Source organism: Clupea harengus, chromosome 7 (assembly GCF_900700415.2).
Source record: "Clupea harengus chromosome 7, Ch_v2.0.2, whole genome shotgun sequence".
Taxonomy (NCBI): domain Eukaryota; kingdom Metazoa; phylum Chordata; class Actinopteri; order Clupeiformes; family Clupeidae; genus Clupea; species Clupea harengus.
Window position 1 is genome coordinate 27751884 of NC_045158.1, and position 24390 is coordinate 27776273.

Here is a 24390-nt window from a genome sequence, read left to right on the forward strand (position 1 = left end):
AGCAAATAATATTTTAATAATGAATTAATTAATTAATGAATACATGAATGAATGAATCAATGCAGAGTTTGTATACATTTACTCACAGGTTTCTGAGGTTGTGGTATAGGAGCAGGTCTTTGTCATTGATGGCCGATAAGTTACTTTGATTGGCGATGTATCTGTCAGATAAAGATATAATTTCAGAAATGTAGGAGACTCTACGTCTTGTAAAAAAAAAAAAAACAGGCTCCGAAAACCTATTCCTGCCATTCAGTGCATGTTTGCAGACCTCGAATTCGGCCCGGCGCAAGTCGACGCATCCTTGACAAAATATCGAAATGCAAATGATCTAACTTCTGAAAGTTAGAAAAATAGGTTAAAAGCCGAGTGCAGGGTGGAACGCCAAACTGAACAATCTAGGCCTGTTTTCCTATCCTTAACCATTATAGTCTAATTATATAGAGAGACAGAATTCCTGGATTGGTGTAACCATTTAAAATGATTAGGTTATATTTCTAGATTATGTATTGTGGTAATGTATTCTCTTCTTAAACACCAAAGCTTCATGGACAAGTGTCTTAATTACCTTGCCTTAATTGTTGCGTATAATCACAAGACTAGTCTCTTAGGAAGCCCATACGTTTGTGTGTCAGTAATAGGCTTGTAATTCAGCTACATGGTAACACTCTGCTTTCCTTAATCAGAACGAAAGCACAACATGTTCAAATGCTATGACGTCACTCTCTCTTTCTTTTCTCTCTCTCTCTCATTCTCTCTCTCTCTCACACACACACACGCACACACACACACACACACACACTAATGGCTATTACACTAATTACAGTAACTATTATGCCAGTTCCAGTCTTCATGTCCTGCCGAAATGTTTAACTTTGAGTCAGCTGCCACCTGATACGGTAATGTCAGCTGGCTAATGCAGCCTAATAACATTTCCTGACATTCCTGTCATTAAGCAAAGATTTGTGAAGTATCGAATTGGTAGTCTAAATGCTGATGAGGAAGCCTAATATATCGTGGCCAAAGGGACATCTTTTCCTAATCTTTATGGCAAGATATTACAGGGTCTATGTAGCCTAAGGCACAGTCGGGGTTTTTTTTTTGTGTCAAATGGCAGCCTAGTTATCCTTTTTTTCACCGTTTGTTTACATTTTTTAAATGTATCTTTTACATTCAGAGGAAACAAGACACATCAAAGTCAAAATTGTAGACAAAGAAAGGCTACAGGGCAGACGGGAATATTTACCGCCAGATTTAGGGTAGGCCTACACTTTAGCTGGTTAAAATAACGAACCTTAGCCTCGATATTTAAGTCTACTTACAAAATCATCTGTGAAAAAACTGTGTAATTGTGTGGTTTAGTGGGCTGTGTTCACGCGAAGTTTCACTCCAGTAGCAGCAGTGTGTTTTAGTCCCATGTAAAACATGATGCGCAAACTGCAAGGAACAGTTGCTTTCGAGCGTGTTTTGACTCATACCTGTATGCACTTTAATAACTGGCAACTTTGTGAAGTCAATCAGGCAGGGCTACTTTATTTAAATACAATATGCTACCTATTTCAATCTTCCCATGCCTGCCCCAACAACATTTCATGTTTCCACGATCACGCTCAAATTAGCCTACAAACTGATTTCACCCCAACATTTTATTGAGAGACACCCGCTGTCACTGGTGGCTGCGAGACCGCCTCTTGTCACCCCTTTAGACTACGCGTGAGGTGTGCTGAAATGAATGCGATTGCAGTCGATGTGTGGTTGACGATGATTACGAGCGTGTGCAGGGCCTCTCACGATCCCTTAGGAGAGACTTGTGTTGACTGAAAGGCCGAGATGCTTATTTTCAGATCAACAGCAGAGTTTAGACGAGACTATTTTATAATGGTCAGTAGGCTAAACATGGATTCCGTTATAAAATGAAGCAGATGAGTCATCGCAGATCTGCCTTGGAAGATTCAGCGACCGCGCGCATCATAGGCAAATGTAAACAGCTTGGTAATCACGTTATAAGACAACAGAACGCACGAGACAATAGATTAAACTTAGAGTACGCACCGAATCAACCGTTTATGAAACGAGTTACCTATCTTAAATGTCTTACTCAATAGCCTAAATCTTCTTCAGCCTTTTGTTCAGCAGGTGAAAGAGACCTTACGTGTTTTTCAGGTGACGTTTATTTTCAAGCAATGCACATCTCTTTCTGTCTCTGTCTCATTCGCAGACACAAACTTACATGTCAGTGATGTTCTCCGTGTCAGCTTCGGTTTGGAGATGGGGGAAAGCTGCTACCCAATTATCCTGGTCAACGCAGGAGATCCGTGTGCTCGTGCAAGTGCAAGACGCGGGGCACGCCGTACCGGGCCTCCCGAACGTCGACAGGACCCCCCAGAACACCCACTGTGCCACGCCGAAACGCCCCCACAAGACTTCCATCACGGACCCTTCACCGGGCTGTGGTGTAGTCTGCGAGAGCTTTGCCTGACCCTGCGCAAGGAGGGGAGTGCAGAAGCCACTGTCTTTTTTCCCTCCAGGACACAGAGTTAAAACACTTTCACTCCTTACAGGCACCACTTCACAACAGCATGGATTTACACACTCTATTTTAACTCCCTTCTGCTGTTTACCCGTTTACTGATAGAGTAGTGCCCGGGAATACAGCTCGAAAAGAGTGCCGTAATCCTTGCCCCAGCGCGCGCTTCGCTCCTGTCCGCTGAGGAACGGTCAGATGGTCCTTCCTCGAGAACTGCCTTGGTTGCTCTGCGCGAGAGAAGTGCGTGCTGAGGGAGGAAGAAGGATGGAAGGGGGGGGGGGGGGGCTGCTGCGCGCTGGCGGAGCACTGGATAAGCGCGTGCTATTGATCCTTGTCGTCAGCGAAAACCCATCCGCCTCACGACTTGGAAACCGGAGGACTCAGACATGATTTGTTCGGGTTGTACAGGGGATTCTCCGACTGGTCGTCATGCGCCTGCCCGCCAGAGTTCTGACCTTGTGGCGACTCACAGACCAGAGAGATAGCCTACGAGACAACGAGCTTAAAAGGATGCTCTTGCGCTAGCACTGCCGGAATACCTTTACCTGAGGGTGACTCAGTCACTCCTCGTCTGTCAGATGTCCACACACAGACACGGTGTATCTCATTGGCACTCTTGCCCGTGAAGCCCACCCACTCCAACTTGTGACGTGCGCTTTGACGCATGAGATGATACAGAATCGAAGAACATTAAGGGCCATAGGTTGCTGTGATAACATGTGAGAGGGTTCTTGTTTTGGCGACTACGGGTGACTGAATGAACAGTTACTTGTGTGAAACAGCCAAAGAAGCCTATGTTTTAAAAAACTAAACCAAAAAACAAAAAAAACAGGTGGAATTCACCATGTTGACATCGTCAAGTAGCTGATATCAGTTAATAGCAGACCCACCCTGATCACTGGCAGAGACAAGTTCGAGATTGTATGGGGAGATGTACCTTCTGTTTCCTACAGCCATTCTCAACGATAGTACCGACTGCTTGCTTTTATTGTCAGCATCCTGATCTCTCATGTGTCACATCTGGATACCGGTCGACATATTAATCTATCCATCTGGCGCCACCTTCTGGGAAGTGTAAAGTAACACACTGGGCGGGAAAGAGAACGGGTATGTGATTCATGAAAGATTGAATTAAAGTAATTAAAGTCAGAAACGCACACTTTTCCTGTACATAACTGTCAAGGTAGAATGATGTGATATTTCATGTTTCTGTAAGTGTGTGTTTAGGATCTTGCATATTTTAATGTGGATGTGTATATCAAAGATTGCTTGAGGGGCTACATTTTGAGCCTTAAAATCATCAACATAAAACAGCAACAAAAACTACATTAAACTGTTTAATCAATTTAAAAAAAATAAAATAGGTTCAAATTCCAAACACTTATCCAAGCAACTGTACACACCATTTATCTGAACAATATTTTACATTAAACTTTTGACACTGAGATGCAAGTGGGAGAAACACTTCTGTGTAAGGAAGCCAAACCAAGAACTCAAAGTCCACTGCTCTGTAAATAAAGTGTCCAACCCCATGTAGCACCTTCAAGGCTGTGGCTAATCCCGTAGTGCGTCGCGTGAGACTGATTGGAGGTATCTACCACCACTTGGTAACTGGATAATGCTTTTGGGCAACAGGTTTAACATCATTATCAAGTGTGTGCGATGGTCCGAGACATATCTCTAATTTTAGCCGTTAAGCGCCTCTTGTGCCCACACTTCAGCCGGTCGGCACTCCTCTAGCGGTGGGCTCTCCTGAGCTCTACCCGCTGCTGCAGGGCAAGACAGTCACTCTGGGTGGCCGATTTCACCCCGAGCACCAGGGGGCGTGCCTGCTGAGGGTCAGTCCGCAGGGTCATGATGCCACACATGTCCACGAGTGCCCGTTGGCAACGCTGAATGCCCAGGTTGACCTGCGCCTGCCCCTCGGGGGTTCGTCTCAGGGCGCGCGCCTCCGCTGCGGAGAAGCCGATCAGCTCCGCCAGCACGCCGTCGCCCATCTCCGCGTCCACGTAGGCGGAGCCGTCGGAGATGCAGACGTCCAGGCTCCAGTGGCCGCCCGCGCTGCGCATGCTGCCTTTCAGGGTCACCACGAAGGCATGGACACGCACCTCCCTGGGTGTCCCTCCATTTCCGCTCAGTTGCAGATTCAACAGGTACGAGAACGGGGGACTGTCCCAACCCACTGCCTGCTCTGCCTCTGAGACGGTGTCAGAGCCCCTATCGGCCCTCAGCGGAGCAGGCTGAGACGGAGCAGGACGTGAGGAGAGTTCCTGCTGAGGGCTGGGAGTGTATGCGGCCCTCAGCGGAGCAGGCTGAGACGGAGCAGGACGTGAGGGGTGTTCCTGCTGAGGGCTGGGAGTGTATGCTGATGGTCTTAGTGCAGACAGCTGTGGGGAGATGGTGAGGGTGGGTTCGGGAGGGGAGAGCACGTCGCCCTGCCCGGCCTCCTGTGACACGTGCTGCTGGGATAACACACTGTCCAGCTCGTCCAGGGGAATGTCATCGTCGGGGAAGTCTTCCTCAGGGCTTCCCCAGGCAGAGTCCTCCAAAGGGACATGCTGTTGAGAGGACGGCCTGCTGGGCCCGCTGGAGAGCACACTGGCGCTCCTGTAGCCGGACGGCCCGCTGGGGGCGCTGGAGAGCACACTGGCGCTCCTGTAGCCGCTGTCTAGACTGCCCTCCTCCACGGCCTCCAGACTGGCCATCAGCTCCATGTCATCCAGGTCCTCCTCCGCGCCCGTGGCAGCCTCCTCGGGCCTCTCCTGGGAGACCCCATCCGCCTCCTCTGCAGCTGGCTCGGCCTCGGGAAGACCAAGGGCTCGGCTCAACACACCGGCCTGAGGGAAACAGTGCGAAGCAGCAGAAAGCATTCACATTTACATTTAGTCATTTAGCAGACGCTTTTATCCAAAGCGACTTACATACGTGCGACTTACAATGTATACACATTTTACATTTACACTGATGGCACACTGCACATCAGGAGCAATTAGGGGTTCAGTGCCTTGCTCAAGGACACTTCGACAGGGAATCGAACTAGCAACCTTCTGATTACTAAACGACTTCTTTACCCCCTGTACCACTGTCGCCCCATTCAACCTGTAATTCTGCCATAACCCTCGGACACCTTATAGCCCCTCACAAGTGGTTTGGAGGGGCTCCTTCAGGTCATGATGACATCCAACAAAACACCGCCCACCCCCTCTAACATGGTATTATACATCATAACATAACACACTACACGGTATTACCCCCCATTATCACTCTAGGTAAACCCCAAGGTCATAGTAGAAGCATGCCCAGCACCTTATTATAATAATAATATAATCATTGTCAGACTTTAATCGCACAAGCGACACACTGCACAATGCAACACACGTGAATACATGGAGGCGACACAGGACACACGCACACACACACACACGCACACGCAGGCCTGAGGTCGTTTGTGAATTTAGCTTCTGCATTTATCCCATCCCGGACTGTCCTTCCTCCAGGACCCCAGGAGCAGTGGGCAGCTCTTTTTAAGCGCCCGGGGACCAGGTGAGATGAACCGTCTGTCTTGGTCAGGGACCGACGAAGAGTGTTCTGTTGTTTTGCATGTTTTTTCTGTTGGGGTTTTTAGTGGAGGAAACCCCTTGTGAACACGGGGAGAACATGCAAACTCCACACAGAAAGGCCCGGGAGATAGCCCACCTGAGCACTAAAGGTCTGGGGAGGACCTGCCCCCCAGAGCCAACAGCGCCCCACGTGGGAATCGAACCCATGACCTTCTTGCTGTGAGGCCGCAGTGCAAGCAGTGCAAGCACCTGAGGCACCGTGCCACATTATATTATATTATAGCCCTACGCCCACACATCATATAATCATGCAATCCGTCATACCTTCTCGTGCCTTTGCTCACCTGAGTGTTGGTGTGCAGAAGTTCCTCCACCTCTCCCCCGAGCACCTGAACATTCTGAGGCCCGAGCAGCAGCACGCCCAGCCTGCATGTTATGGGCCCCCGCAGCAGCAGCTTGGTGCCCGCGGGCAAGCCGGTGTTCAGCTGTGGCACAGGCTTGTGCTCCATCGCCTGCGCACTCTGCACACCGTCAGTCAGCTGCAGCATCAGCATTCGTGTGGGGGCCGCCTCCCACGGCCGCTGTGTCACCTGGGTGAAGTCGCCCACCTGGTCGTTGGCACGGTCATTCCCCCGGAGACGTTGGAGCTGTGTGTACGCTGGCTGGCTGACATCCTGCAGGGAGTCCAGCTGCACGCAGACGTTTCCCTGCAGCACTGTTTTCACAGCCTCGCTAACAGAAGCTGGCAGTGACGACATGCCCAGGCTACGCAGGTCTGTCTGCAACCACTGCTCAAACGCCTGCTGCTGCAGTTGTGCAAGGGCCAGGGGTCGACCGCCTGCCTCCTGCTGCAGCCACTCCACACATGCCTGCAGCCAGCCCTCGGGCACACACACCTGCCAGCGGCTTCGCAGCCACGAGTGCACTGTCTGCACTGTATCAGGGGCCATCCTTGCGCTTCTCTATCCCACACATGAAGTCTCACTGACATACACAGGCAATATAAACACAAACTTCATATCTACCTGAGGTAGACATAAACGTAATGGTAACGTACACTATTAACACATACACTAATAATGTAGCCACATGTTTAAGAAATCCATGCTAAAAACAAATTACAATTAGCGAGAAAAAAAGGATAAGCTAAACTAACGTTACTCTTCATACAAACAGAGCTCGAGGAGGTTCATGAAGTCCACCTACGACAGCCCGTTACCATCCGCAGGTCCCAAATCATGGCGCCAAAGTCGATGAGCATTAAAACGCCACAGATAATGAAGTTATGCTGCCCTTAGTTTCACCGATATAAGCGACATATTTAATGGACGATATGTTTGTTTCATAAATTACGTTCAGGTCCATGGCACTGGCAAGTGGTTTGTGGGCTATGTGCCTTCCTCCACAACCAGGTTTACATTCTAAATGAAAAGGAAAACACGAAGTAAACTTTAATGCTCTCAACCAAACTAGCTGAACACTGCTTGACGAAGGAAGTAGTATGACTCCCAGATGGACCAATGAAAACAGACATCTTACTTCCAGCAATACAGATTTCACCAATCAGCGGCCTACTCTGATGGAGGGACGTCTTTTCATTGGCGCAACAATAATCCCGCTGAGTGGTCCTCAGTTCACGTTAGACTGGTAGGAACTGCGAGTTTACGGACAGGTATGTACCAGAATTGCTTGTTTTATGTTTTCAGATTATCTATACACTGACTGCTCCCGAAAAATATTAACCATATCAAAGGGAAATTGCTTTAACATTAAAAGACAAATACATATTGGATTTTTATATGCATCGTGTAGTGAGCAGGCCAGCGCATTTTCATTTCCGACCACAGGCTAGTTAGCGTTAGCTAGTTAGCCCCTTTGACTATTCTAGCAAGGTTGATAGGCTTTGATTGCTAACGTTAGTTGTACAATGAGCTCAGTTTCTCCTTTTCAAATTGAAACTAATGTCAATGTAATTAATGTTCCCTCGTAGAATTGCATCGATTACAAAGGGCGACTGTATGTGTTCCACAATGCTGACTAAGTAACGTTAGCTAGCCAGCTGTGCTAATAGACGTGAGCTGGCCGTGCTAGTTAGCTGGCTACAAACTCCATTGTTAATCATCCTTATGATAAACACTGGACATTTCCTGAGTGTTACTATCGGCTTGACGAGGGACGCGCAGAATATTTCGATTCACTCAGCTAGACACCCACGGTATATCTACGCATGAATGCCTTGCTTTCGTATTTTTCTTTCTCGCTTTTGCTTTCTATGTTAGCTAGCCAGTTAGCCTGCTAACGTTTGTTCTTCACCAACACAAAAATGTTGCATTGTTATGGTAAAAAGGGTCTGTACTCGCAGAGTAACGTTAACAAGCGCGATTTTGTGGTGTTGCGGATTTAAAAGGAAACAGCTATCCGTAAACTGACCTAAGCTTGCTTACGTACTAGTTAGCTTTTGTAGTTCTCGTCGAGTGATGGATGTTTACGCTCCACTCCTATACATTCTATGCATTTTTGTTAATCGATCTCCAAGCGATACCAGGAACTGTAAATTCGCTCAAAAATCACTTTAATATGTGCTGGCATACAGAGTTGTATGGAAGACCTTTGTCTTATCACTGCAGGTCAAGCACCTAGTTAACTCAAACCATTGATCATCCGAGCTGTATGTGTGTCTCTCTGTCTATACTTAGTCTTCAGGAGCAATTTTCTTTTCCTTCTCTCAGGTAGATCCCTTAGCTCTGGTCATCATAGTACACAAACGGATACATCAGCCCGAGTCTGTATTGTGTCCAGACCACTCCTGCACCTTTGTCAGTGGTAAGCCCTGATGATGTTTTGTAACTTGGCCTCGTGTAGTTGTTTGAACAACCATACTCTCTTTTAAAATTTTTTTTTTTTTACATCCACATTCTCACTCAAACTCTCCCCTATCTCTTCCAGCACACTCTTGAGCTTTGACCATGGAGGTGGAGAATGAGCAGCAAGAGGAGGAGACTACTGTCAGCAATACAGAGAACAGAAATGGTATGTATCTCCTGTAGATGTGTATGTTGTGTGAGCCAGAGAGGGGGGGGACACTTTGTCTTGTGTAATGAAATGTCACTCGTTAACGTTCGGCAGTCACTTATATGCAAAGTAGTGGAATTGTAGGAGGATTGAATAAGACGTCATCAAGTCCACGTGCTTGAAATATTAGTACATCATCTCTTGGCTTTTTTGGTGATTTGAAATGCTCTTGGATTGCCCTTGATTGTTCTCCATGAGATAAACCCTACTTACCAGCAGACTGTTGCTACTTTTAAGGTATGCTGTTGGTAATGAGAGATACAAACCTGCCATTCTCCACAAGCTATGAAGTTTTGTGCTCTGGGTTGAAAACCCTGTGAAAATATAAAGACAACATTGGCCGCATGGTGCAACAAAATATAATGCCGAAATACGTTGCAGAAAGGAGCAAATTAGCTGTCATTTATCAGCGCAAACTGGGCAGTTGTTGGAGTTTGTATGCAATGCTGTTTGATTCTGTTGGCTAGTCTAGTTACCTTGATAGTTTTAGATGAAAACATTAAACAGGGTAAAGTCTTTGTATATCCCATAACTTACCATGGGGTGCCTTTCCCAGCTTTGTCCTCGTTTAGTGAGCACAAAAGTCAAGGCAGTAATAAAGCCGTTGCAATAAAATTAGTCTTACCTCTGTCTCGACGTAAATGAATCCTATTGCATTATTTATCAGAAGCATCCATCACATTTTATTATGGGGGTACATTTTCACACCTGTTGAGTCATTTTGATTAATTATCTATCTATTAAGCAGAGTACGAAGAACCGAGCTCAGGCCTTTCCTTATCAGATAGTTTGAAGTGACACCGTGTAATTGTGTGCTTTTGTACGTGTGTTTGCCAGGTAAACGTCAAGCGGACGATTCTGAGGAGCAGCAGTCGGTGAAGCGCTCCAGAAACTCAGAAGACCTGGTGGAACTTAGAATACTGCTGCAGAGCAAGGTAACCATGGTTACCCTCTCAGTCTCCATTTAAAACACTTACACATTCATTCAAAGTTTAGGAGTGAGTTGAGTAACTGAAGGTGGGATTCATTCTTGATACTGGTTTGGTTGGAATTGCCAGTTACTCTGTAGTTCTTTGATTTTGTTGAAGGTGTGTGTGTGTGTGTGTGTGTGTGTCAACATGTTTTGAAATCAAGTTCTGTGTGCTTTTTTGCAGAATGCCGGAGCTGTGATAGGAAAGGGAGGCAAGAACATCAAAGCCCTCCGCACAGACGTGAGTACACACGGACACTCAAGCACCTAGTGCCAGACCCAACTAAGTACATGTCCCAGTTGAGCGTCCATAGTCACTGGAGTCTGGACCTCACCCCCATGCACTTTCTGCTGCTAGTTGCTCGTCAATTAAATGTGCATCAGAAGGACTTCAATCCTAGTTGAACTCACCGTATACCCCCCTCCCCCCTCTCTGCTCTCTCTATTAATTCCTTCTTCCCCCCCTACTCCTCTCTCGCTTGTTTATCTTTGGGCGTCACTCCTTCCTGGCACCACACCTCATGATGCCTTGCCACCCCAATTGGACATCTTACATGGTTGACACTGATTGACTTCTCCGTTGCCCTGTCCCTACAGTACAATGCCAGTGTGTCAGTTCCAGACAGCAGCGGGCCCGAGCGGTACGTCTCCCTTTTCTCGTGCAAAAAACACACACACTGTGTGCTCACAGTCATGCAGGGTATGAGAGGATACCCACTCTCTCTCTCTCTCTCTCCTAGAAGCATCTTCTCATGTTGTAGTAAACACTCCACTATAAAGGGAAGAGTCCTGCAGACACGTTCAGTCAGTCACTCACTCACTCACTCACTCGCAGTGCAGAGCATTGCTTCCCTATTTTTTTTGTTTTTTTTTTTTTTTGTCCCTCTGCCCCCTCCCTCCTCCCACTCATGTTAGTCATCCAGTCATCCATACATCCTGTGTGGCCTCCCTCCGTCTCTGACTGTAACACCTGTTCACATACAGTTTGGTGCCAGCACTGAATCTCTCTCTCCCTCTCTCTCACTGAATCTCTCTGTTTATCTCCATCATTTCCTGTCTCCTTCCATCTTTTTCTGTCTCTCTCTCTCTTTCTCTCTCTCTCTCCAGTATCCTGAGCATTAGTGCCGACATCCCGACCGTAGGAGAGATCCTGCTGAAGATCATCCCCACGCTGGAAGAGGTAGGCTCACATAACGTGAGCTGAAATCAGGAGCCTTCTTTCTTTTTTTGCGCCGTGCCTCCATGTTGACGTGCCGCCTGACTCTGTGCCTCTCCTGTGATTTTTTTGTTTTGTTGCAGTACCAGCACCATAAGGGCATGGACTTTGACTGCGAGCTGCGGCTGCTGATCCACCAGAGCCTGGCAGGAAGCATCATCGGAGTGAAGGGAGCCAAGATTAAAGAGCTCAGAGAGGTGTGTGTGTGTGTGTGTGTGTGTGTGTGTGTGTGTGTGTGTGTGTGTGTGTGTGTGTGTGAGGCTGACCTTGGGAGGCCTAAAGGGAGAGGTAAATGGCTGGTTGGTAGAGGTCGTGACATGGGAAAGAGTTGAGAGTGAGGAGAATAAAAGCGGTTTGTCTCTAAAGCTTCTTTCACACATAGTTTCTGGTAAATTACCGGAAGACCTTTCAAGCACCACCAGTGCATTTCCACTATTCATATATGCAGCTCCATTAAAGAACCTTACCCCATTGAGCCTGTTCACACACGTGCCATGGCAACACTGGAATAGATGGGGCAGCCATTTTCCCTGAAATGTTCCATCTTGAGGTGGCAAAGTTGAGGGTACAGAGTTCCCTGGATATGGATCCCTGCCCCCAATCATACATGACCCTGTGAAGGGAATGGAGAGGGATTTCAGGGATGGACTGCATGTGTGAAACACGCTTAACAAAGGTGTGTGTGTGTCTTTGTTTGTTTGTTTGTTTGTTTGTTTATTTATGTGTGTAGAGCACACAGACCACCATCAAACTGTTCCAGGAGTGTTGTCCCCAGTCCAGCGACCGTGTGGTGCTGGTGGGTGGGAAGGCTGAGCGCGTGGTGGAGTGCATCCGCATCATGCTGGAGCTCATCGCCGAGGTAACCGCACTCACACAGGCTACGAGCCACATGCTATCGCCAAGGTAACGCGCACTCACACAGGCTACGAGCCACATGCTAACGCCGAGGTAACCGCACTCACACAGGCTACGAGCCACATTCTATCGCCAAGGTAACGCGCACTCACACAGGCTACGAGCCACATGCTATCGCCGAGGTAACACGCACTCACACAGGCTACGTGCCACATGCTATCGCCTAGGTAACCGCACTCACACAGGCTACGAGCCACATTCTATCGCCGCGGTAACCGCACTCACACAGGCTACGAGCCACATTCTATCGCCGCGGTAACCGCACTCACACAGGCTACGTGCCACATGCTATCGCCAAGGTAACGCGCACTCACACAGGCTACGAGCCACATTCTATCGCCGCGGTAACCGCACTCACACAGGCTACGTGCCACATGCTATCGCCAAGGTAACGCGCACTCACACAGGCTACGAGCCACATTCTATCGCCAAGGTAACGCGCACTCACACAGGCTACGAGCCACATTCTATCGCCGCGGTAACCGCACTCACACAGGCTACGAGCCACATTCTATTGCCTAGGTAACCGCACTCACACAGGCTACGAGCCACATGCTATCGCCAAGGTAACGCGCACTCACACAGGCTACGAGCCACATTCTATCGCCGCGGTAACCGCACTCACACAGGCTACGAGCCACATTCTATCGCTGAGGTAACACACACTCACACAGGCTACGAGCCACATGCTAACGCTGAGGTAACCGCACTTACACAGGCTACGTGCAACATGCTATCGCAGATGTAACACACAGGCTACGTGCAACATGCTCTGCGCTCGGTACACTGCGGTGATTCTTAAACAAAGTTTTCTCTTAATCTCTCTTTATCTCTTTTTCTCTCTAGGCTCCTATAAAGGGACGGGCACAGCCCTATGACCCTAACTTCTTCGACGAGTCCTATGACTACGGAGGCTTCAGCATGCCGTTTGAGGAGCGAGGTGGTGGTGGAGGTGGCGGCGGAGGCGGTGGTGGTGGAGGAGGTGGTGGTGGTGGTGGGCGTCGGCCCATGGGCGGTGGCTTTCCCTCCAGGGGGGGTCGTGGAGGAGGAGGTGGAGGTGGGGGTTTCGACCGCATGCCCCCTGGGGGTCGAGGGGGTCACTCCATGCCCCCGTCCCGCAGAGATTACGACGACATGAGCCCACGCCGTGGACCCCCACCCATGCCCCCAGGCAGGGGGGGTCGAGGGGGTGGAAGGGGCCGCAACACACACATGGGCCCCCCACCCCACAGGAGAGGGTAAGGAACCTTCATTTACTCAAACTTTCTCTTCCTTTCTCCCGCCTCCTGTCTCTTTCTTTCACACTCACCCTCTCTCTTCTCCTCACTCTCTCTCTTTCTTTCACACTCACCCTCTCTCTTCTCCTTACTCCTCTCTCTTTCTTTCACACTCACCCTCTCTCTTCTCCTCACTCTCTCTCTTTCTTTCACACTCACCCTCTCTCTTCTCCTTACTCCTCTCTCTTTCTTTCACACTCACCTTCTCTCTTCCCCTCACTCCTCTCTCTTTCTTTCACACTCACCCTCTCTCTTCCCCTTACTCCTCTCTCTTCTTCTTACTCCTCTCTCTCTCTTCCCCTCACCCCTCTCTCTTCCCCTCACTCTCTCTCTTCCCCTCACTCCTCTCTCTTCCCCTCACCCTCTCTCTTCCCCTTACTCCTCTCTCTTCTTCTTACTCCTCTCTCTCTCTTCCCCTCACCCCTCTCTCTTCCCCTCACTCTCTCTCTTCCCCTCACTCTCTCTCTTCCCCTCACTCCTCTCTCTTTCTTTCACACTCACTCTCTCTCTTCCCCTCACTCCTCTCTCTTGCTTCCTTTTGTCTTTTAGTTAATCCAACCCATGGCTCCCATAGCTCCATTAGCTTCTTTGTTTGTTTTCTCATCTCTTCTTGTCCACCAGTTTGTCTGGGAGATCATGAAATATCAGCCATATTTCAGTTGCACAGCTGTGTCCATAAGCCATATGTGTGCCTGTCTCTGTGTGTGTGTGTGTGTGTGTGTGTGTGTGTGATGGGCTCATTCCATGTGTGTGTGTTTGCAGAGAAGACCACTATTCCTACGAGGCTCCTCGTGGAAACCACGACGACAGACCGAAGTAAGTCTTTCCCCAGGAGTAGGGCAGGAGCGGTGAGCTTGAGTTAGGGTTAGATGGAGCTCTGCGTGATGACAGATAGAGACCGAGCTGGAAGGAAGACAGTCTGGGAGACACGGGTCAGTCAGGAGGGATCATACAAGGTGTGAGGTTAGGCTGGGAGACACGGGAAAGGAGGATCATACAAGGTGTGAGGTTAGGCTGGGAGACACGGGTCAGTCAGGAGGGATCATACAAGGTGTGAGGTTAGGCTGGGAGACACGGGTCAGGAAGGATCATACAAGGTGTGAGGTTAGGAGACACGGGTCAGTCAGGAGGGGTCATACAAGGTGTGAGGTTAGGCTGGGAGACACGGGTCAGGAGGGATCATACCAGGTGTGAGGTTAGGCTGGGGCATGTTGTTAAAGGTAAGGTGTAGGGATGGGTGCAGGCATGGCATTAGGAGATGATGAGATGAGATGGGAGGAGGTAGACTGGAATCATTGTGAGGTGAGGGGGGTGTGATTGAAGGCCCATACTGAGGACAAGTGTGCGCTTATTGATCCACCACAGTCTCTTATTTGTTGACGCTTTTTCATTGTTCTCACATTTTCTCTCTCCTCTCTCTCTCTCTCTATCTCTCAGTAGAATGAGTCATTTCTCAGTTTTAATGCCTTTTTTCCCCTTCATTTACAGGAGTGACCGAAGGGGGCGTCCTGCTGATCGCTATGGCGAGAGTATGGTGAGTGTGTGTGTGTGTGTGTGTGTGTGTGTGTGTGTGTGTGTGTGTGTGTGTGTGTGTGTGTGTGTGTGTGTGTGTGTGTGTGTGTGTGTGTGTGTGTGTGTGTGTGTGTGTGTGTGTGTGTGTGTGTGTGTGTGAGAGGGAGAGACACAGACAGACAGACAGAGTACACTCAATCGCATTCTGATGTGGGAGTGGCTGAGCACATAACTGGTCTTACCTGTTGTTGCCTGGTAGCAGTGTTCAGATCACCTGTTCCCCTGGTAACAGTCGCTGCTAATTAGCAAATGAATGAGTGGATGGGTGTTTTTGTGTGTGTGCGGTATGTCACTAACATGTCTCTCTCTCTCTCGTTCTTCCAGCAGAATGACCGTGGTTACAGTGAGTACTTTTTCATGTCCGTATGAAATTAGTTTGATATGACTTGTCTCTATATGCTATTAATCTTAATCTCCATTTATTTTATAAAGGCAACAATTCCTCTTGGGAACCCCCCTATCCGTCTGGTGAGTCAAATCGCTTTGATTACAAATGTACTGACAACAAATTATCATAATACTTAGAGTGTAGTGTGTGTGTGTGTGTGTGTAATTGAGTTGAGTTTGTGTGATTCTGCATCAGCTCAGTGCTGTGTACCGTAGATGGTGTGTTTGTCTGAGTTAGCTGTTGTATCTCTAGAGATAGGTCTTGACACATGTATCCATCTGGAGGATCTTCTGGATGAAAGTAATGTAATGCGCATGATTGTGTTGGAAGGTGGTGGTGGTGGAGGAGGAGGAGGAGGAGGAGGAGGAGGAGGAGGAGGTGGTGGTGGTGGAGGAGGAGGAGGAAGAGGATCCTACGGTGATGTTGGAGGCCCCGTCATTACTACACAAGTGACAATCCCTAAAGATGTGAGTGACTATGCACAGATCAAAATGCGCGCACACACACACACACACACACACACTACAGGTTCATTGAGAATAGGCACAGGTCAACATGCGCGCACACACACACACACACACACACACACACACTCTACAAGCTCATTGAGAATAGGCACAGATCAACATGCGCACACACACACTCATTGAGAGATCTACAGGTGGCATTTCTCACTAGTGGGACGGGACGAAGCGGCACTATTGGCTGTGGTCCTTCTAGTGTGAAGGTGAATTTTTAGTAATCAACCTCTGGGTTTCCATCCAACTTGTACCCATATTTGCAAATATATAAATGTGTATGGGTTTCCATCCAACTTGTACCCATATTTGCAAATATATAAATGTATATGGGTTTCCATCCAACTTGTAACCATATTTGCAAATATATAAATGTATATAAAAAATGTATGCAAATTAAAAGCGTTTAAAAATGTGCATTCAAAAGTTCGATGGAAACCCGGCTAAAGTAGAGGAAGTCCTGGAGTCCTAATTTGAAAGGGCACTGAACTGCGCGATGTATTAAACGCATTTAATGATCGTCTGCAAATGCTCGAAAAGAATTGTTCTGCACATGTGTGCACTCGGGACGCTAAAAGTAGCAGGAAGCCTTTGTGGGAACGGTTAAAACTTTTAACGGCAAAACAGTCCCAGCCACGCTCCAACAAGAACGAGAAAACCAAACGAATATTGACATCAAACGACAGCTATGGATTAGTGTCGCCCTTTTACTCGGCTGCTGAGCTTAAGCCAATCAAAAACAGTCCACTGTTATGCGAAGCCGTAGCCTCTCTATGCGTCTGCACACTACCCCTGAAGAAGGTGTGAAGGGTGCGCAGGGCGGTGAGTGGAATCTACGAGGTGCGATCAAAAAGGTCTGGGACTGCGCCTGTAGAAAGCAGAAAGCAGCACCTGATCTAAATGTGGCTGTCGTCTCCTTTGAGGCGGTCAGCTTGTGCAGCTATACCCCCTGCTCAGAGTGCTCCTGCCACGCTTGGGAACGCTCCGAGTGCTCCTGCCACGCTTGGAACGCTCAGAGTGCTCCTGCCACGCTTGGAAGTCCCGCTCTTAAAGCGTTTCCAGCACCATTTACGGCGCGCTTTTGGATCTCCTCCACTCTGTCAAAACAGCGACCCTTCAGCTTGAACTTCATCTCGAGGAAGAGAAGAGAAGAGAATCTGGCGAGCGGGGGTGGGTGGTTGGGAGCGACTGTCGTGTTGAAAACTTGCGCCTTTTCCTGGTGTTTTCCTGGCGTTGTCGTTGACGGAGCGCCCAAATGCTCGCGCATCACAGTTCCAACCATTTGCAAATGTTCTCCCTCTCAGACGCCTCTGGTTACGCTAGTTGCTGCTTACGTTTCAGAGGAGGAAGTGTCAAAACCGCCATCCTTTATAACAATTTCCATGAAACAAATGAGGTGCCCTGAGAAGTGTTTATGTCTATGTGTGTTATGCAGTTACTAAATGACTGTGCACTAGTAATCTAAATAGCATTATGCAATGCCCTTCTTTGTTGCATGTAAGAACCCACAGTGCACATTTAAAGGGTCCCTGCACCTTTAATATGTAGATGACGTATAGGTTTGATTGACAAGTTAAAGGTAAATCCAGTAGTTTTTCACACACTTTGCCAGAAGTAGCTAAGTGTGTGTGTGTGTGTGTGTGTGTGTGTGTGTGTGTGTGTGTGTGTGTGTGTCTCTACAGCTTGCTGGCTCCATCATTGGTAAAGGAGGCCAGCGCATCAAACAGATCCGCCATGAGTCGGGCGCGTCCATCAAGATCGACGAGCCTCTGCCCGGCTCCGACGACCGCATCATCACCATCACCGGCTCACAGGACCAGATCCAGAACGCCCAGTATCTGCTCCAGAACAGGTACGTGTCCCCGTCCACAGCAGGCACTCAGGGGGGGCAGCTCCATATACAACAGGCACGCAGGGGGCAGCCCCGTCCACAGCAGGCGCTCAGGGGAGGGCAGCCCCGTCCACAGCAGGCGCTCAGGGGGGGCAGCTCCAGGCGCTCAGGGGGGGCAGCTCCAGGCACTCAGGGGGGGCAGCTCCATATACAGCAGGCACGCAGGGGGCAGCTCCGTCCGCAGCAGACACTCAGGGGGGGCAGCTCCAGGCACGCAGGGGGCAGCTCCTTATACAACAGGCACGCAGGGGGCAGCTCCGTCCACAGCAGACACTCAGGGGGGGCAGCTCCAGGCACGCAGGGGGCAGCTCCGTCCACAGCAGACACTCAGGGGGGGCAGCTCCAGGCACGCAGGGGGCAGCTCCAGGCGCTCAGGGGGCAGCTCCGTCCACAGCAGACACTCGGGGCAGCTCCGTCCACAGCAGGCACGCAGGGGGCGTCCTGAGATGCGGGGGATTCTTAGTGGAGCACAACATTTGAGGGGGTCAAACCCTCTTCAAGGGCGTGCAGTCCATGCCCAGGTAGTGCAGGTGCTGATAACACAAGCCAAATATAATCAGGCGGGCAAAAGTCACTTGATGTCGCATACGAATGAAAGAATTGAGACTGCTGGAGTTGCACAGCCAAGTACAGGGTACAGCCAGCTGTGTTGCTGTGGTTACGACATCCTCTGGGATTTTTACTTCACAGCAAATGTTTTTATCTTCTTAACTGAGAAGGCTTATATGTGCATGTGGTATGGATATAAAGCAATATGTGATTGGTTCTCTTGACTGTAGTAACACCTCCTCCTCCTCTCTCCCCAGTGCGCTGCATCTCCTCGGACAGAACTAGCCCTGACCCTTCTGGACTGTTCAAACGTCTCTCTTTCTCTCTCTCACTCTCTCTCTCTCTCTCGCTCTCTCTCTATGTGTCGCTCTCTCTCTTTCCGTGTCTCTCTGACAGGAGGTAGATTGACTTGATGCACTCCTGCCCCTCCCTCCTGGTGGGTGGAATTCTATTTTTTTTTTTTTTTGTATTATCTTTTTTTTTTTTTTTTTTTTTTTTTTATCATTCAAGGGCCAATTTTATGTTTGCTCAAGACAGAAGCCCTCCGTGTGTGTGTGTGTGTGTGTGTGTGCTTTTTTTTTTAATCTCTACACCGCCCCTGCAGGCTGTGTGTGTTCGTGCATGCTTGTGTGTGTGTGCGCGTGTGAGAGATACGGCCATGTTTCCCAATGCAGTTCTGAGTGTTTAATTACTTTGGTGTACGGCAGATTCAGTGTAAATATGACCTGGTTCATGGTTTCTGTAATGTTACATGGTGACCTGCATCTTCAGATTTTGTCAAGTTTGTATGTTCTGAGATATGTATGTGTGTGTGTGTGTGTTGTGAAACTGGTGTCTTTTAAATCAAAAATGTGTGTGTGAGTGTCGGTGAACTCTGGGCTACCTCCAACCCTCCACTCCCTCCAGTCTCAGAATCTGTGTGTGTGTGTGTGTGTGTGTGTGTATGTGTGTGTTTTTATACTGGTGGCAGCAGCACAAACGCGTCCAGTCTGGAGTTAATGGGCCGTGTGAACCTTTATGATTTTTGTTTCTTTTGTTTTGAGGTTATTTTTTTGTTTTGTTTTGTTGTTTTCTCATTTAAATTTGTATCTTGTCCTGGCATGGTATGCCTCTCCCCAAACAGAGCTGTAGAATTTGCTATTAGTCTCCAACAATAAAGGTGAAGCCACTTTTTACCAGTATCCATGTCTTGTCTCTTGGCTACACACACTTTCACATGTACACATTTGAGATATAAATCAATATGGGCACACACACTGTATGGGTGTACATCCTTATGCTTTCACAAATATGCTTGACACACTTCCATGACTTTCACATATTCTTACCGTGTCCAATCCTCTGTATAAAGATACCTTAGTCCTCAGACCTTAATGTATTTATAACTAAATATATCTTGAAAACAATTTTCTCCAGAACAGGGATGAAATCATTTGTTTGACACCTATTCATCTCTGACTAAAATGACAGACTTTGTATCAGACTGAAGGATCTTTAGGCCCTGAAAGATGTAAGTAAATAGAGTAAAATGGCTGAAATTGACTAGAAGGTCCACCACCTTAATGGCTGAAACCATTATCCACGTGAGAATTTCCAAAAATGATCAAACTACTCCACCTCACGGTGGCGATGGGAACTACATCAAACATAATCCGCGTTTTATATGGGCGGAGACCTTTACACCACAGACAAGTGATTGGTGAAACACGGCGTCACGGCGGTGCAGCACTGCGTTACCTTCCGTTTACAATTCCATCTCGTCTCTACTTTGCAGATTGTCACAGTGTTTTGCTGTCGGTACGTAACGTCACATTTCATCTGAGAATTTGTAAACACAAAATTTAAAAACTAGGACGCTCTTGCAGAGTTTTGTTTATGGGTTTCAATTTAAATTTTACGCACTCACTTGCGGATACACATTACACATGCGAGAATGAGATGAGACCAAAGTTCAGCTTGAAGTTATCTCTAGCTCTGCTGTCGCTACTAACGTCCGTGTTTGTGCTATTTTGTGCTGACATTGAGATTTGCTAGCCAAATCGGCGGAAGATCCTATACAATTTAAAGTTTCACAGCTGGGTAACAAACGCCTGGGTGGCACGGTGCTCTATTCTACTCCTCACGCGCCAACCGCGAGGTTCAGACAGACAGCCACAAGAAGGCTACTCACACACTTGCGAAAAATATTGGAAGTATGGCTGTGCCCAATTCTGACCGTCTAGGCGATTACATGAAGTATCCCTTTAACAAACCTAATATCAAGCTCACGCACAGCACTGTAAATACATACTGTCATATTGTCTTCCTTGCTCACGCTCCTGTTTTTTTTGGGGTGACGAGTCTACTAAGAGCAGCTCCTTTATGTGTCCTGTGTTCATATGTTGCAATACAATGGAATTAACAATGGTTGCTTTGTAAAAGCTGTAGTCACTGTATCAACTACTTGTTCTATTTGTCCTGATGAGGGTACCAGTCATTGCCTTGTGTGCTGTAGAAAAGATCATCTGTTGTTTCATGTGGTAACCTTAGTGATTCTAATTGTAGCTATGTTTAATGTGTGCGTGCGTGCGTGCGTGTGTGTGTGTGTGTGTGTGTAGGTGTCGTGATGGCGGAAGAGCCTCTATGGCCACGGGAGACCGGCCGGTTTGTGTCGGAGCGGAGTCGTGACGTCCATGTGTGCGAGGAGGGTGTGGGCCAAGTGGCAGAGCTGCTGTACGGCCTCAGACACAGCGAGGTTCTCACCGCGCGGGGGTGGAGCCTCATGAACCCATTGGCCCCGGCGCCCGGCGGTGATGCCGCACTCGACTGGCTGCTGGTGGTGGACACCATGAACTTCTCCTTCTGGCCCGACGACCCAAACGAGCAGTGTGAGGTCATATGCCGGGGGAAGAACTACACTGGCTACATGGCCCTGTGCGCAGCCATCACCAGAGCACTGGATGAGGGTGAGAGTGACCTATGACCTTTCACCTTTCACACAGTCTCTGAAGCCGGGGGATGTGAAGTCAAGCTGTTCTGTTGCCCAGGTTCCTCTCACACATACACACACACATACATACATACACACACACACACACGAATGACAGGAAACAAGAAGCGGGGAGTGGAAGGGGTTCTCTCTCTCTCTGTGTGTGTGTGTGTGTGTGTGTCTGTGTGTGACTTTGTGGCATTGTGTATCATTCATTTTCTCTCTCTTTCTTTCACACACACACACACACACACACAAACACATACCGAGAGTCATGCAAGGACACTCAGATCCTCACATTCTGAACAGTTAAAGTGTACAGAAGCATGTACAGTAGCTCACAAAACTATTCATTTACATTTACATTTACATTTAGTCATTTAGCAGACGCTTTTATCCAAAGCGACTTACAATGTATACACATTTTACATTTACACTGATGGCACACTGCACATCAGGAGCAATTAGGGGTTCAGTGTCTTGCTCAAGGACGCTTCGACAGGGAATCGAACTAGCAACCTTCTGATTACTAAACGACTTCTCTACCTCCTGTACCACTGTCGCCCCATTTCAACCTCCCTGGAAGTAATTTTCTGGTTTAGAAAAGATAGTCGCACATATTTTCCCAATCAGTATTTTCATTATGAACACTTATGCTACGGTATATTTCTAAAGGGTAAATAAAATATTCTGTATGCATAAGTATTCAACCCCTATACATCAATACTTGGTAGAGAACCTTTGGACATCATTCTGCTGTGTTCTCCCCCCATTCTTCTTGGTGGAATGTATATAGATCATCTAGGTTGATGGGATAGTGGTCCTGCATTGTGATCAGGGCTTTGACTGAGCCATTCTAGCCATTCTTTAGCCCCTCCACTTTTGCTTTAGCCTTGTGCTTTGGATAATTGTCCCACTGGCAGGTAACATTTTAATACCCAAAGGGCCTCTGTAGTATTTGGGAAATATATACTGTATATAAATACTGAGTTAGAGAGAGGGAGAGAGAGGTGGAGAAAAGAGAGAGAGAGAGAGAGAGAGGTGGAGAAGAGAGAGAGAGAGAGGTGGAGAGAGAGAGAGGCAGATATAGAGAATTTATCATTTCATCTGGAACTCAAATGCAGAGGGATTTGAATACTTATGCAGGTCCTATATATATATTTTTTTAATGTATTTATATTTTATTCTTAGCAGACAAATAACTTTCATGGCCTTTGGAAATATACTAGAGCATAAGTGGGGATGACTCTCAGGGGGGGTTGAATACTTTTGCACGCCCCTGTGTGTGTGTGTGTGTGATGTGCTCATATGTCACGGCGTTGTGTGTCTCTGCAGGTGTGGCCATCACAGACCCTGCGTATTTCTCCAAGATGAGTCTGGAGGACCTGGGCAGGGTTCTGCGCTCAGACAGCGAGGTGCCCATGCCCATGCTCAGTGAGCGCCACAAGGTCTTGACGGACGTCGGCCGCGCGTTGCTAGCACACTCTGGGTCGTTTCGCTGCTTCCTGGAACCCTGCAACAACAACGCACTCAAGATGGTGCAGCGCATTGTGGAGATCCTGCCCTCCTACCGGGACGAAGCCATCTTTGAGGTCTCACGTGGCAAAACACACACACACACACACACACACACACACACAAAATTAGAGTATATGGGCATATGGATCCATCCCCATGCAGAGATGCACACACGACGTCTGTGCACACATATCAACCTGCCCTTATACAAATGTCCAACACAGTCACACTTTAATGCATTCATAGGCACAGATATGCCTGGACGCTCTTTGATTCATAAGTTTTATAAGGGGAGTCTAATGTTTGTGTTTGCAGGGCAGGAGGGTGGCTCTCTACAAGAGAGCTCAGATCCTGGTGGCTGAAGTGTGCTGTGTACTGGAGGCCGGCGGGCAGGGCAGTCTTTCAGACATGGATCAGCTGACGATGTTCGCTGACTACAGAGTACCGCAGGCACTTGTCCACTTGGGGGCGCTACGGTATTCCGATGAGTTAATGGACGCTCTCAAGAAGGGTCAGCATTCAGTTCATTTAAAGTCAATCCACAATGTTCAAGTGTATTTCTGTGTGTGTCTTTGCATTACCAAGTGTCAACAGGCCCATATCTATGAAAAATAGCACCTATGGCACGCACTGTAATTGCGTCCCTGTCCGAACATCTTGACACCCATCTCTTAGGTCACTTTACCATGATATTAGCTCAACAATACATGACCCAAATATCACCAAACGCCTAGGTCTAACAACACCCATGCAGCCAAGTAATACCTGATATTAGAAAACCTCTTTTGCTCTCAAGGATACGACCTCAGTCGTTTGAGTCCAAGTGTGATAAAGAAATACATCTGAAGATTTTCTTTTTTTTCACTATTCGAGGACGGCTCGTGTGACTGCTCAGTGTGACTGCTCAGTGGCTTACCCCTTCAGGTGGTGCCCAGGGCACAGGTCATGCCTGCTATACCTTGGGTATGCCACTGAGTGTAAATGAGAGTGTCTTAGCCTCTGTGAGAGCCACATACATCTGAGGGTACTTTACTTGGGTCAGATTTTGTGTGTGTGTGTGTGTGTGTGTGTGTGTGTGTGTGTGCGTGCGTGTGTGTGTGCATTGGTATTTCACAGGTGAGTTGCTGAGCTCTGGTGACAGAAGAGAGGTGGAGATCCGTGGGTGTTCCATTGACGCTGTGGAGCAGATTAGGGAGCACTTGTTGCGTTTGGTGTCTCAGCGTGATGGAGAGGTGTGCCACATCAACTCTGCCCTCATTGACTTTTTCCTGTGGCCTTATGCAAAGGATCATCATAAGGAGATGGCCCATATCCCCATCCACCACACACGCTGCATCTACTACTAACATGGTTTCAGTTGGGGTTTGCGCATTTAAATAACGTAGAGCCTCTTTTGTACGGTAGTTGAATAAATAAACAAAACAGATGTTTATTCCGTGTCAAATTGGT

At 48.1% G+C, this 24390-nt stretch overlaps 4 protein-coding genes across 5 annotated transcripts in view; 2 read left to right on the forward strand and 2 right to left on the reverse strand.

Moving 5' to 3' along the window:
* Nucleotides 1-3766, reverse strand: part of ntrk2a (neurotrophic tyrosine kinase, receptor, type 2a) — a 33276-nt gene extending 29510 nt beyond the window's left edge. Inside the window, exons 1-2 of the mRNA XM_031571015.2 lie at nt 2231-3766; nt 87-161 (exon numbers count right to left, since the gene is read on the reverse strand). Coding sequence (XP_031426875.1) covers nt 87-161; nt 2231-2430 — 275 coding nt within the window. The 5' untranslated portion in view covers nt 2431-3766. The remainder of the gene's footprint in view (nt 1-86; nt 162-2230) is intronic.
* Nucleotides 3767-3851: 85 nt separating this feature from the next.
* rmi1 (RMI1, RecQ mediated genome instability 1, homolog (S. cerevisiae)) lies at nt 3852-7565 on the reverse strand. The gene is made up of 2 exons (XM_031571016.1): nt 6432-7565; nt 3852-5364 (listed from the first exon to the last, which is right to left on the reverse strand). Exons 1-2 carry the CDS (start codon nt 7035-7037, stop codon nt 4264-4266), a joined length of 1707 nt encoding a protein of 568 aa, XP_031426876.1. The 5' UTR covers nt 7038-7565; the 3' UTR covers nt 3852-4263.
* A 94-nt stretch (nt 7566-7659) lies between these two features.
* hnrnpk (heterogeneous nuclear ribonucleoprotein K) lies at nt 7660-19636 on the forward strand. Its single transcript, XM_031571019.1, has 17 exons — nt 7660-7759; nt 8817-8910; nt 9034-9117; nt 9997-10094; nt 10314-10370; nt 10727-10770; nt 11237-11309; nt 11429-11542; nt 12076-12204; nt 13107-13498; nt 14300-14353; nt 15026-15071; nt 15437-15452; nt 15542-15577; nt 15897-15964; nt 17698-17867; nt 18713-19636. Exons 3-17 carry the CDS (start codon nt 9054-9056, stop codon nt 18738-18740), a joined length of 1389 nt encoding a protein of 462 aa, XP_031426879.1. The 5' UTR covers nt 7660-7759; nt 8817-8910; nt 9034-9053; the 3' UTR covers nt 18741-19636.
* Nucleotides 19637-20129: 493 nt separating this feature from the next.
* Nucleotides 20130-24373, forward strand: c7h9orf64 (chromosome 7 C9orf64 homolog). 2 transcript variants are annotated; one of them, XM_031571017.2, is made up of 5 exons: nt 20130-20252; nt 21053-21400; nt 22759-23015; nt 23257-23452; nt 24058-24373. In XM_031571017.2, the coding sequence occupies exons 2-5, from the start codon at nt 21061-21063 to the stop codon at nt 24285-24287; spliced, it is 1023 nt and encodes a 340-aa protein (XP_031426877.1). In that variant the 5' UTR covers nt 20130-20252; nt 21053-21060; the 3' UTR covers nt 24288-24373. The 2 variants fall into 2 exon arrangements, with proteins under 2 accessions (XP_031426877.1, XP_031426878.1); XM_031571018.2 differs by lacking the exon at nt 20130-20252 and adding an exon at nt 20462-20647.
* Nucleotides 24374-24390: the final 17 nt, after the last annotated feature.